The following is a 14,442-nucleotide window of genomic DNA, read 5'->3' as shown; positions in this document are numbered from 1 at the left end:
CTGCTCATGATTTTATAGACCTCTATCATATCTCTTCTTAGTCATCTCTTTTCCACTCTGAATAGTCCCAAGGTCTTTTAAATCTCTCCTCATATAGAAGTTGTTACATACCCTTAATCATTTTCTATAGCTTTTCCATTTCTAATATATCTTTTTTGAGATGGGATGACCAGGACTGCATGCAGCATTCAAGGTGTGGGCATACCATGGATTTATATGGTGGCATTATATAATCTATTTCTATCCATTTCCTAATGGTTCTTCACATTGTTAGCTTTGTTGACTGCTGCTGCACACTGAGTGGATGCTTTCAGAGAACTATCCAGAATGATTCCAAGATCTTTCTTGAGTGGTAATAGACCCCATCATTTTGTATGTATAGTGGCAATTGTTTTCCAATGTGTAGTAGTCTGCATTTATCAACACTGAATTTCATCTGCCACTTTGTTGTCCAGTCACCTAGTTTCATGAGATCCCTTTGCAACTCTTTGCAGTCTGCTTTGGGCTGAGCTATCTTGAGTAATTTTGTATCTGCAAACTTTGCCATCTCACTGTTTACCCCTTTTTTAGATCATTTTTGAAGATGTTGAACAGCACTGGTCCCAGTACAGATCCCTGGTGGATTCTATTTACCTCTCTGAAAACTGGCCATTTACTCCTACTTTATTTTCTGTCTTTTTAATCAGTTACTGATTTATTAGAGGACCTTCCCTATCATCCCATGGCTACTTAGTGTACTTGTCAGAGGCTTTCTGATAATCCAAGTACACTATATCCACTGGATCACCCTTGTCCACATGTTTGGTGACCCACTCAAAGAATTCTAATAGATTAGTGAGGCATGATTTCTCTTTACAAAAGCTGTGTTGACTCTTCCCCTGTCTAATCGTGTTCATCTAGGTGTCTGATAATTCTGTCCTGTACTATAGTTTCAACCAACTTGCCTTGTACTGAAGGTAGGCTTACTGGCCTGCAATTGCTAAAATCGCCTCTGGAGCCTCTTCTAAAAATTGATGTCACATTAGCTATCTTCCAGTCATCTGGTACAGAAGCTGATTTAAGTGATAGGTTACATACCATGTCTAGTAGTTCTGCAATTTCATATTTGAGTTCCTTCAGAACACTTAGGTGAATACCATCTGGTCTGAGTGGCTTATTACTGTTAATTTATCAGTTTGTTCCAAAACTACCTCTCTCGACACCTTATTCTGGGACAGTTCCTCAGATTTGTCACTTAAAGAATGGCTCCGGTGTGGGAATCTCCCCGCCATTGTTATGTTTAGAATTTCAACATACAGGTCTTGACCACAACCACTATCTGTTTTAATCTGACATCTGAGTAGAAGTTAAAAGTATATTTTCATGCAAGTTTAGCTCCAGAAGTGTATTAATTCTAGGATTTTAACTCAGGAGACTTACATTCTTGTTTTTTATTGTTAGATATTTAACTCCCATAGAATTGCAGCACTTCATCTATATCTTGGCATTCAAAACAGCAGCCTTTCTTAGCACTCTGCATGAACATAATCTGTTCATTTCTCAGACATTTATGTGCTGCTTTCTCTGTTACAGGGCATGCAGGAGTGTCTGCCAGCATGATGAAGAAGAGAACTTCTCACAAGTAAGCTATTTCTAAAACTTATTTTTATAAATTTCAACTGTTTGTACTTCCCAGTGTAGGGTTTGTTACCCAAAATTACCTTGTTAGAAACATGTGTTTCTGTTCTTACTACTGCTGTTCCAGCCTTTACTTTTTGTTCTAGGAACAGTATGGGATTGTGTTCAGGTAATATATATCCACTAGCAGATATGCAGTGTAGAAAACAAATGTTTTTGCTCACATGCTTGCTTTTTAAATTTACTGATGTTTGGATAGCACCATCACTTGAGAAACAAGAGCATTTGAATAAAATGCTATAGCTTGCTTGAAGACTTCAGGGAGAGGAAGTGGCAAGGAAAGACTATAGTAACTTCATTGCCTAAGTGGTGTGTTGTGACTAGGTCAGTATAAAGCTATTCTCATCAAGTATTTTTACTAATGACTGCATCTGGAAAATAACCTCAGACATATAATAGATTTCTTATTACTACTTGTGTTCCAGTAATTTCATTTCAAATACACTTTTGTCATGGAGATTTCCCATACTTATTTTTTCAAATGTGGTGATTGGAAATACTGCAACACTTTATAAGGATGCTTTATTTTTTGTTAGGGGTATCTCGTCACCCTCCCCACACTCATCGCTCCCAAAAAAAAGGGGATTAATTTGTTGTTCACCTTGTGATTTTAAGAGGAAGTAGATAATGGAAAGAGCTAGTCTGAGGGAGGAGAAGGTATGATAGTCTGGACATGTTTGATCTCATTGTTTTTTAACAGCTAAATAGGTTGGGTCTGGCTAGTTTTCTGATGGGACACTTGGAAGACAAAAACTGAGTGCAGGTGCATTGTATGACTATTAAACATTTTTTCTAAGTGCAAAAACCTGTTTGTTCTTTTTCAGTGTACACTCTTCTACAAAATAGTATGTGACAATCCAAGGTTGCCAGTCATCAAATGTATTCCTCAGTGTTCCATCCAATGTTCAAACAGATAGAGGAATGGATCACAGAACTAACAATTAGTAGAAGCTTGGGCATGACTCTATTATTTTATATGCAAACAGAATGTACGAAGTACACAGTGTTTTGGCTGTTCCTCCATGCAATCATATTAGATGTTTGTCAGTTGGTATCCTTTCTAAGGGTGGTAGTTTTGGTAAGCCCATTCAATGAGTAATTCTCTGAGCACCTCAGGAGCAGCCTCCCACTTTACAGGAGGATGGGCATGAGTCTTCTGATAGTGGGGATGTTTCACTCTCTTACCTTTTAAGGTGGTACCTTTCTATGACCCATATATGTTTGCGAGTCAGGTCAGACATGGAAAAATATAGGCATGTTATTTCAAAGACCCTAGTTGGTGGTACTCCATCCTGGCCACTCTCATTTTTTCCATATGAACAGACTGCTTGGCCTCGCTGGCCCCATGGCCTTATCCTAAATCAAAATATTCCTCAGCTTCAGTTTCCAGGGTTAAATCTCCTTCACCCTCAGATCTGCCTATCATGCAAAAGCAGTCACAGCAATCTGTAAGTAGGGTATTGTTGAACAGGACTCTTTTCTTCATCAGTTTCTGCATGAGCATATATTTCAGCAACAAGTTTCTGAAACATTTCCAGAGCATATTCCATCTTCTTCACAGAATGAGGCTGACTCCTCCTCAGGCATCTTCATTAGATAATTATAAGTCATTTCGAGAATTGGTCTGCAGAATGGCAGAAGCTTTGGAGAAATACCAGCTCAGACTGTTCAAGAAAAAGAATACATTATTGGTAGGGCCCTACCAAATTCGCAGTCCATTTTGATCAATTTCACAGTCATAGAATTTTACAAATTGTAAATTTCACGATTTCAGCTATTTAAACCTCAAATTTCATGGTGTTGTGATTGTAGGGGTCCTGACCCAAAAATGAGTTGGGGGTGGGCGTTGCAGTACTGCTACCCTTACTTCTGCACTGCTGCTGGTGACAGCGCTGCCTTCAGAGCTGAGCAGCTGGAGAGTAGCAGCTGCTGGCCGGGAGCCTAGCCCAGAAGGCAGAGCCGCCATCAGTAGCAGCGCAGAAGTAAGGATGGCATGGTATGGGGTATTTCCACCTTTACTTCTGTGCTGCTGCCTGCAGAGCTGGGCCCTCTGTCAGCAGGCACCACTTTCCGGTCACCCAGCTATGAAGGTAGCACATACGTAAAGGTGACACTACCACGACCCCCCTGCAACTCTGTTTTGGGTCAGGACCTCCAATTTGAGAAAAGCTTGTCTTCCTTGTGAAATCTGTATAGTATAGGGTAAAAGCACACAAAAGACCAGATCTCATGGGGGGAGGCTAAATTTCACGGTCCGTGACTCATTTTTTATGGCTGTGAATTTGGTAGGGTCCTAATTATTGGAGACTTTTCATGTCTTTAGCAGAGAGGCTTGCCTTACTTATAAATGAAGATCTATTAGAATAAGCCTAGCTTTTATGGCACACTGGAATCTATACCACCAACCTCTAGGAATTTGAAAAAAAAGTATCAGTTCCCTTCAACAGGTTTTAAATATTTCTATACACATCCTACTCCAGGATGTCACTTAGATGTGACTACAGCACAAAAGAAGTTGAAATATCAGTCCTTTTAGAGTAACTCCAAAGGAGAAGGTAGTAAGAAGATTGGATTTTTTAGGAAATGATCAGCTCGCCTTCAACTTTGCATAGTGAATTATCAGGTTTTTCTGTCAGATTATCATCTTACTTGAATTACAGTGTCTGAGTATCTTGATAAACTTCCAGCAGACCTCAGAAAGGCATTTAAATCTTTTCTACATAGTTAATAGCTAAAAAGCCTCCCTACAAGCTTACATTTATGCTGCTTTTACAGCATCAAGAGAGCACCAATTACTACATGGTGTGTGTCATGGCTTCAGTTTTCTGGGTTGCCAGAGGAGGTTCAAACTATGCTGGAAGACCTCACCTTTGGAGGGATCTAGTCAGCTCTAAAACCGATGAGTTATTACATACATTGAAACTCTCATGCCACTTTATGGTTATTAGGCATCTCACTTTGCAATATAAGGAAGTGCAGTCTCAATATCATACTCAGCTGAAACAGTCTGTTACTATTTTTTTTAATCCTCTTTATCAGAGAGCATCAGGTTTCTCTAAGAAACAACAACATATACATGCGTGGATACCTTCATCAATTTCAGATGCTGCTAAGGCTGCTCTAAGAAGTCATTTGATGTATATATCAAGAGCTGCTAACCAATCCTGGAGGATCTTTATCCCTTCCCCGCATCTTTTTGGGACCATATCTGGAAATAATATAAAATATGGAACAGTATCACCAGCAACAGATGGGTACTTAATTCAGATAGGTTACTCTAGTCAATTCTAAGGCATTCTTACCCACAAATCATCTTCCCCATCCGATTTCAGAGCCGCCTCCTCCTGAAAATCTCCTTCAACAAGAGGCGTAGTCACACATGATTTTTGGAGTTATGGAGGAGGTTCCCCTCAATATCTGGGGAAAGGGTTCTATTCCTGATATTTTTCTAGTCCTCTAAAAATTTGGAGACTGACATCCAATGTGGGCCTTGAGAGATCTAAATTTCTTAATGTGCCAGTTCAAATTTCTAGTGGTAACTCTGCCCTCCATACTTCCTTTCATAGATCTTCTAGATTGGTTTGCAGCTCTTGAGCTACAAAACACATTTTCATCCATCCAGAACACAGGAAATACTTGTATTTTTTGTAGCGGGCAACACAAATTATCGTTAGAGTGATGCCTTTTAAGTTGTCAGCCCCAAGAACTTTCATGAAACGTCTGGCTACGGTAGTGGCACATCTCAGAAAGAGAAATGCCGGTTTACTCCCTATCTCAATGATTGGTGAGAAAATCGTTTCTAGAATGGGTAATAAACAGTGTTTGGTACCTCATACATCTGCTGTCCAAACTGAGACTGAATGTGAAAAAGTCTCATTTAATCCCAACACAGAAGATAGAATTCACTGCGCATCTACTCAATGCTCAAACCTCTGTAGAATACGTGCTACAACCAGATTCAAGAATGTGATAGAGTTGATCAATCAACTTCATAAAAATCCATGTACTACAAGAAGGATATGTCTCCAGCTTTTAGATCCCATGGCTTCACATAGGCTTCAAGACTGTTTCTGGATTGTCCATTTCCATGCTGTTCACAAAATAGATATGGGGTATGCATCTCTTAAGGAGTTGTGAACTTCCTTAGCTCATGGAAAGGTCCACATCAGTTCTGCAGGGGAGTTCCGTTCTTCCCAGCACTTCACACAAGTCAGTAGTGACTGATTCTTCTTTGTTGGGTTGGGGAACCCATCTCAACCAACATCCTTTAGCTCAGAGCAATAAAGCTTGTCTACGTGGCCTTTCTACCTCATATCAAAGATGAGTGTACAAGTAAGAATTGACAGTACCACCATGATGTTTTATGTAAACAGTGAGGAGCCAAACCAATGCTCTTGTGCAGGGAAGCAGTCCTTCTGTGGAACTGGTGTATCTGACACAACATAAGACTAACTGCAGTGCATCTTCCAGACCTACATAACATGCTGGCAGCTAGAGCATCCAAGTAGGCATTGTTCTCAGAATCATGAATGGTTCATAAAGAATTTAGTCATCAAGTCCATTTTCAATCAGATCTGTTTGCCACTGAACTGAAAAAGAAATGCAAAGTATTTTATTCCAGGGAGGGACGAGAGTCTGGGTTCTCAAAGAGAGATTTTCATAATCCCTTGGACTCAAGGCCTATTATACACTTATCTCCCAATTCCTCTGATCGCATATATGCCAAGGAATTCAAACAGGAGAAGACCTCAGTCATCCTAATAGTTCTGGATTGGCCCATGCAAGACTGTTTCACAGAAATCAGAAATTCTCGGTATTGCCAATATCTCTTACCACTTCTACTAGACTTAGTTGCTCATAACAGGGAAAACATTTATCCAGTTTTTTAATCACTACACCTCATGGTATGGAAACTGTCTGGTTAACAGACTTGGAGAAAACTTGTTCTGGTGATATACACAACATATGGATTCAGGGCAGAAAGCAATCCACGAAGACAAATTATACTCCAAACTTGAAGCATTTTTCATCCTGGGCTTCCCAGCATAATGTTTCTCCGTACGAGACATCAGTCTGTCAGATCCTTCAGTATCTATTATTCTTATAAACCTCTGGGTTGTTGCTAAGCTCATTGTTTGTTTGTTTGGTGGCTATGCACATCCTCCCCCAATTCAAGACCATCCAATTTTTTTCTCATATTTGTTAAAGTTTGTGAAAGGTCTTTTTAGAGTTTTTCCTTCAATAAAACAACCCCCAGGGTCTGAGAATTGCAAGCAATCACTGCATTTTTTACGTTGAAAGTTACACTCTGTCTATGCCCTTACTTTAGGAAGAAATTTATCTCTGATTTTAATTTAAATCAGTCCATTCACTTATCTGTTTTTCCCAATTCAATTCAATTGTGAGGCTGCATTACATACTCTTGTGTCCTTTGAGCTTTGCATGTTGGAATTTTTATTAAAGATTTGAGATGTCAAATAACCAGCTCAATTGGAATTATTTAATCAGAGGTCATTGGTCAAAGATGAATACAGCAGTATACAAAATATAAAAAAGAAAATATGCTTTCCCACCTCCTGCAAATGGTGAAGACAGCAGCTTGTTTCCCTTTTGTAACTGGCAGAATGATGGCAGTTTATTCACTCCCAAACTAACACCCCAAACTTTCCTTTATAATATGTGAAACAAAGACATTTCTTTGCAGGGAAGGAAAAGTTACTTTCCCCAAAACCATGTGTTTTGTTTTTGATATCTCAGTTTACCTAATTACTTATGGAATTTCTTTTGATATCTCAGCTTACATGATTGATAAACTAAAGGGATTTCTATTCCGATTATTATTAAGAATACCTGTTGGAACAAGCCTAATGAGTTAAAAACATCTTTCAGTGGGTCATTTGATAAATCACAGAAAACATCTGTGATAACAAATAACTCTTATCACAGAACATAATTGGATTATAAGAACTCCATATCAATTAATCAGGCTGGTTTATTATAACGCACTTCTATAATAATAGAGATCCTTATTAGTTTCCAAGGGTTCCTTCCTGGACATATGGGCTATGTTAGTAAGATAAGGTAAAATTACACATTCCATTATTGAATATATATTTCCTTTATCAACTAAGGTTCAACTGAAGGTCAGAGACCTTTTAATAGGTAGAGGGCACTACATTTATAGTTACACAGCATTAAACGGAATTTAGTTAACATATAAAAATCTTGTAACATATAAAAGACTTAATATTTAAGTCATTTTATTTGACTAGAACAAAACCATTCAGGCAGCCTCCTATAAATAGCATATTTATTGCTGGGAAATCCAAGGGTCAGGCAGCCTCAACTCGGAGAATATCTAAATGGGTGCCACACTTTATAAAGGTATGTTATGAGGTGGCCAATTTAGAACTTCCAGGTCATATTAGGTTATATTCTACGAGACCACAGGTCACTTCTGCAGCATCTCAAGGAAATACCCGTAGCTGATTTTTTGTAGGGCTGCTGCTTGGAGTAATACTTTCACTAGCCATTACTACTAAGTTCAGATGCCCAGTTTGGGAGCGCTGCATTGCAGTCTAAGTAAACTCACAGTGGTATTTCTATGTGTTCACAACCCACCCTACTTTCCATGATACTAACAAGTCTAATAGTCTGCTCTTGATGGGGATGCAGGAACTGAGAATCAGTTGGTCATGCCACCACCCCACCTACCTGTATAGCATTGAGGGTAGGGTTGCCAACCCTCCAGGATTGCTCTGGAGTCTCCAGAAATTAAAGATTAATCTGTAATTAAAGATTGTTATGTGATGAAACCTCCAGGAATATGTCCAACTAAAATAGGCAACCCTACTTGATGGGGAAGGGCTTAAGGTAATCAAGGGAGCAGGTGCAATGAGCAGACACTGCTGACTAAAGCATTCTGTTCTCCAGCACATCAGGCATATGCACTCAAAATGGAACACATGTAAATACCACATCTCTAACTTCCCCTTTTACTTTCCTGGTGCCTAATTAAGACTAGGGACTGGATGATGTCAGTTAATGGCTGCTTAAGCCTCACAAGATGGAGATGATTGGCTGGGGGAAACATCAAAGAAGGGATTAGCAAGGTTTATGTGGACAAATCCCTAGACTGAGGAGCCTCTTTCTGACTTTTTTTAGAAAGCTGCAAAATCTAGGAATCTTATTAGGTCTTAGGCTATGGTGAGGTGATCAAGTAGCAGCAGTAGCCAAAAGTGCACTTTTATCTGTGCTTAGATAGGACTTGACCTTTCCAATCAAGGGCAAACCACCCCAGTTACCTACCAGGTTGTACTAATATAGTGCCCTCTACAAAGCCCTTAATTGTTTGGGACTTGGCTGCCTGACAGCTTACTACATTACAGCATTAGGCATTGCAACCAGTGTTGTAAGCCTCTGGAATGCCTGTAACTCAACTGGTGTTGCACAGAAATTTTTGCTACAGGGCACAGGTATTTACACCATTATTGTGTCTTGCAACAGGTTCCTCTGCATCATTATAGAACAACTGGAGACAGGAAATGCAAGTATAGCAGTTGCAGTAGTGCAATCATAGTGGTGCTTCTCACCTTTCACTTTGGTAACTCAAAGTACCGGCTCTATCGTATTTCAAGGAAGATCTCTAAATAAGAGGACAGCCTATTCTATGCAATACTAATGAGGGATGGTAGCGCCTTTGTTCAAGTTGGACTTGTTTTGGACTGAAGAAAGAGTAAACATCTTTATTATATACAAAGAATACAGAGCATCATCCACAGATTCGTAGCAGATAACTAGTGGATAAAGATTTAACTTGCAGGGGTTTTCAACAAAACTGAGTACTTAGTTAAAATTTAGTTTAAAATTGAACCTTTAAGAAATCTCATTTTTTTTCAGATTGCTTTTGATAATAAATGGCTCATTTTTATTACCTTTTGCGCCTTCAAAATAGATAACCCATTTCAAGATAGGTTCCAAGTAAGTACAGTTATTAATGATTTGTGAATATAATGGAGAAGGTAGAGGGAGGGAAATGTTTTCACTCTTAATGGCCATAGTTTTCCATAATTTACAATGAGACTGAAGGTTTCCAATGGGATTGAAGCTATCCATGTCCTGAATAAAGAAGGCTACTGTTTCAGCAGGATGGCATGCTTCTACTAAAGATAGCTGCTGTTTCATCTGTAATGCTCTGTTTGTTCTGTTTGGTAGAGATGGTCATGATACAGTTTGCCAGCGAGTTACATGATTATCTGATAGATAGCAGCATGTTGGAGGAACTAAGATTTCTGGGCTCTATTCCGAGACAAACTGCTAAAATGGAGTTAAGGTTAAAAATACATATCACTAACTTAGGGTAAAATATATTACAAGGATTTTGTAATTACCCCAGAAACAAGCAGCATAAGACCAGGAAATAGAGAGTTAAGATTAAGTTTAAAAAATCCAAATATATTAAAGTTGGAAAAGCACAGTTAGAGCACCCAAACAACTTGAATGGTTTTACAGCACAATTAATTTTTTTTTTAAAAGTAGCACTAAACTAGAATTAAGTTATTACAGCCGTTCATTGACTAATATTTTCCTCATGTATGACCTTAATTTGGAATTGTAAATCTTAGTATAATAAAAACCTGTTTTGGTGTCTCTTAGACTGTAAAACACTTTGGAAATAGTTATTCATAAATTCAGGGTCTTTTGGAAGAGATACTGGTTCGCTTTTACTTTTGTAAGTTTGCGTTCATGATACTTTCTTTAGGCAGTGGTGTGTTTAAAAGTAGCTATGAGCTAGAAGCTTGTTAGTTATTTTAAAGGTAGTTCAGGCCCAAAATTTAAGTTAAAATGATTGTGGAACTTCATTTCACTGAAAACGACAAGTGGTTTTTATTTAAGTATCCCCCTGAATTATTTGCAGTCCCAATATTGAAGAATTATATGCATTATAACCAGAAAGTGAAATGGACTATAAACAAAATTAATAATAATAATATATTGAGATATACCTATCTCATAGAACTAGAAGGGACCCCGAAGGGTCATCAAGTCCAGCCCCCTGCCTTCACTAGCAGGACCAAGTACTGATTTTGCCCCAGATCCTAAGTGGCCCTCTCAAGGATTAAACTCACAACCCTGGGTTTAGCAGGCCAATGTTCAAACCACTGAGCTATCCCTTAGTGGTTCACTAAATCTAAAATGAGTGAAATGTAAAGCATAAACAGCATAAATGGTGTGTTGGGCGGGGGAATAGATATTTCTAAAAGTTCAAATTTAATTCTAAGGTATTGGTAACGTTCAAAAACTCGTTTAAAATTATTTAAACTCGGTAGTGTCTCTTTGAACACTTGTCCTAATAGATTTTTTTCAGTTAGCATTCAGAAAGAATTACGCTTATTCACCAAACAGTTAATCAAAAGATATCTCAGTGTGGAACTCTGTGTTGAAGTAAACTTACTGCACACAAAATCAGATTTTCATTGTGCAGGAACAAATTTCACATCACTGATTCCTTCCTAATGAAATATTGCTGACATTGTAGTGGATATATTTAGTAAGAAAAGTTACAAAAAACAAGAGAAAAGAACAAGAAAATTAGCAAAGACCTGTTATATCTCTTAAACACTCATGTTTTGAATATGTACTTAACAAAAGTTGCTTATTTTAAAAAAAAAATACTGAACTTCATGTTTCTGCTGTATTTAATTGGGAAAAGGTTTCAATTATATATGTGTTATAGTAACCTGTGATGCCAGGGTGGCCACTCAAAGCCTTTCTAGAAAATACTGCTAAAGACTGCATATAATTGTGACAGAAGTGAAATCCGAAAATAAAGAAAATACTGTTGAACTGCCCACTAAGAATTTCTTCATGGAGAATGCAAGGCTGGAGTTGAGAGAAATTGTAGAGGAATTGCAGTTCCCAGTGAATGCATAGTTCTAATTATATCTGATGGAATAGTACATTTCCTACTTCAGCAACCTTGTAGAATGATGGAAGGATTCTATGAACAGGTTTTCCAGATCTCACTACTATCTGTCATGTCTTGGATCTCTGCCAAGCACTATTTGTTCTGAGTGCAGGCCCCTGTTGATATTCACTGTGGGTGAGCATGTGCTCCACTCACCTCAGGCAGGAAGATTTTTCAGTAGCAGTCCATGCCTGCACTCTACACCACCTCATGCTCTCAACCAAGTGTGTAAGGGGTGGCATGAATTGCCTGCCTTCCAGGTCTTCCTCGTTAGTGATCCTCACAAGAGCTGCCTGTACTATCTCAAGGAATTACACATTCCTTCTAAGTGTGAGAACTGCCATTCTTTCCCCCATGAACTAAACAGTCCTGTGAGTTCTAGCTTTGCAAATATTTAATTGAGCTCTCCATGGGGCCCCAATCTGATCCTGGATGTTGAGCTTCCCAACACATGGACTGGAGCTACCAAGTAGTGCCCCTCCCGCACTGACACTCCCTAGCTCAGGATCCTTGATCAAATCTGAGGACTTCTCTAAACTGAAACATGAGGAGGGTATGGGTAAATGTCCCCATAAGAAGCAGGATAAATAGCCTCGTTAATTCTTGAAGAAAATGACTGCTTCTCCCCTACTCTCCCATCTAGTCAGACTCCACACCCAGATAGGGGTGTGTCTAGAGCTCACGGGAGCATGTATCTGCACTGACCATACCAAAAGCAAAGAGCACACTGAAATATCGGACTGACCCCCTGCACCTCTTACCCATGCATGTGCTTACAACCCTTCCTGAACCTACGGCCTCAGAACGGAGACCAGAACAACCATTGCAAGCCAGGGTCCCTCAATCTGGCAGTATGGTTTTTGGATAGACAAAGAGATTGTGTTCAGAAGAGGTCCAAACCATCCTTAACAGCAGGAAACACTCTACAATCATCAGTGATTAGACAATGTCAGAGAGAGTACACTTACAAAGTTTACGGACGATACCAAGCTGGTGTCTTGCAGGTACTTTGGAGGATAGGATTAAAATTTAAAATGTTCTGGACAAATGGTCTGAAGTAAATAGGATGAAATTCAATAAGGACAAATGCTAAGTACTCCACTTAGGAAGGAACAATCAGTTGCACACATACAAAATGGGAAATGACTGCCTAGGAAGGAGTACTGCAGAAAGAGATTTGGGGGTCATAGTGGATCACAAGCTAACTATATGTTAGCAGTGTAACACCGTTGCAAAAAAAGAACCTCATTCTGGGATGTATTAGCAGGAGTGTTATAAGCAAGACAAGAGAAGTAATTCTTCTGCTCTAAACCATGCTGATCAGGCCTCAGCTGGAGTATTGTGTCCAGTTCTGGGTGCCACATTTCAGAAAAGATGTGGACAAATCGGAGAAAGTCCAGAGAAGAGCAACAAAAAATGATTAAAGGTTTAGAAAACATGACCTCTGAGGGAAGATTTAAAAAATTGGGTTTGTTGAGTCTGGAGAAGATACGTCCTTAAAGACATCTGGTCTATCTATTCATTCCTTGTGAGTATATTTAGCAGCTATTAACTTCTTCAATCCTCTGATGGTGAGCTGCTCAGTTTTCACTCATCCTATAGCTGTGAGATTCTTAAAGGGTATTACTAGAATCTCTCTTCCCCTCCCCCCAAAAAGTATGAAAACCTACATCTCTCTAGAACCTGAACCTGATTCTCTCAGCCCACCATTTGAACAGACCCCACATGGCAGACCCTTCCCTATATGGTGTTTCACAGAGAGAGTCCCCTTGAGATTCCATCTCAGGTTTCACTTGAATCAAAATTGCCTATTTTCCTCTCCAAACCCCACAGTAACAGGTATGTCTGCAGAGTTCTCATCTACTTGTAAAGGACAAAGTCCTTTAGGAAGTTTCCATCACCGAGAGAATGAAAGGAGAAGCAGTTCCTTTGCAAAGACTCTGTGTAAATTGACTTTGGACTGCATCCTCCTTGGCTATGGGATTATGAATGCCCCTTTTGCTACAGAGTGCCAGGGCTCACCCAACCAGAGCACAAGCTACCTCAGTGCTTTCCCTGCAAAGAATTCACCTCAAATCTTTAGACTGGCACCTTGGGGCTTGAATCACATTTTTATTGGACATCAAGCCCTTGCTCAAGCTTCACCATCAGATGCCTACTTTTGTCCTGTGATCTGTGGCACAGCATATTTGCTTGTACCCTCCTCCTCCAAAGAGTGCTGCGTGCGAGTCAACTACAGTGAATACCCATAGGGAACAGCACTCGAAGAAGACAGTAGGGTTACTTATCTTGCAGTAACTGGAGTTCTCTGAGATGTGTGGTCCCTGTGGGTATTGCACAACCCACCCTCCTTCCTCTCTTCTCACATCCTCTCTTGATTCAGGGTAGAGCTAGGAACTGGAGAGGTGGTTAGACTGTGCCACCCCTTAATGCCCTTGATTCAGAGCACAAGGTGGTGTAGGGTGCAGGCACAGATCAATGGACCTTGCAACTGAAAAATCTTCTGGTCTCAGGTGCCTGGGGCAAGAATACCCTTAGGGACTATGCAGCTTGAGCTTCAGTTACTGCAAGGTAGGTAACGGATCTGAGAGGCTGCTAGCTACTGCTGAGAATGCTTTACTCATTTTTTCTGAGAATGGTATAGGTTGCTTTTTGTGACATTCAGTTTCTAATAATTAAAGCAATTAATGTTGTGTAAATATTTGTACCAGGTTAAATGAAGTTGGCAAGGTTGCAGCAAACAGTATTTATTGTAAAACTACTAACATTATCTAAAGTTTATCATAAGAAAAAACAAT

General features: G+C 39.4%; 1 protein-coding gene across 6 annotated transcripts in view; it reads left to right on the top strand.

Moving 5' to 3' along the window:
• The window catches only part of SPIN1 (spindlin 1), a 104,304-nt gene that overhangs the window by 81,120 nt on the left and 8,742 nt on the right, over window positions 1-14,442 (top strand). For all 6 annotated transcript variants that reach the window (XM_045021407.1, XM_045021406.1, XM_045021402.1 and 3 more), the window contains one exon: window positions 1,573-1,621. In XM_045021407.1, the coding sequence (XP_044877342.1) occupies window positions 1,573-1,621 (49 nt within the window). The remainder of the gene's footprint in view (window positions 1-1,572; window positions 1,622-14,442) is intronic.

The sequence above is a fragment of the Mauremys mutica genome, chromosome 6 (assembly GCF_020497125.1).
Source record: "Mauremys mutica isolate MM-2020 ecotype Southern chromosome 6, ASM2049712v1, whole genome shotgun sequence".
Lineage (NCBI taxonomy): Eukaryota > Metazoa > Chordata > Testudines > Geoemydidae > Mauremys > Mauremys mutica.
The sequence above is the reverse complement of the archived record's forward strand: the minus strand, read 5'-3'. Positions and strand labels throughout refer to the sequence as shown.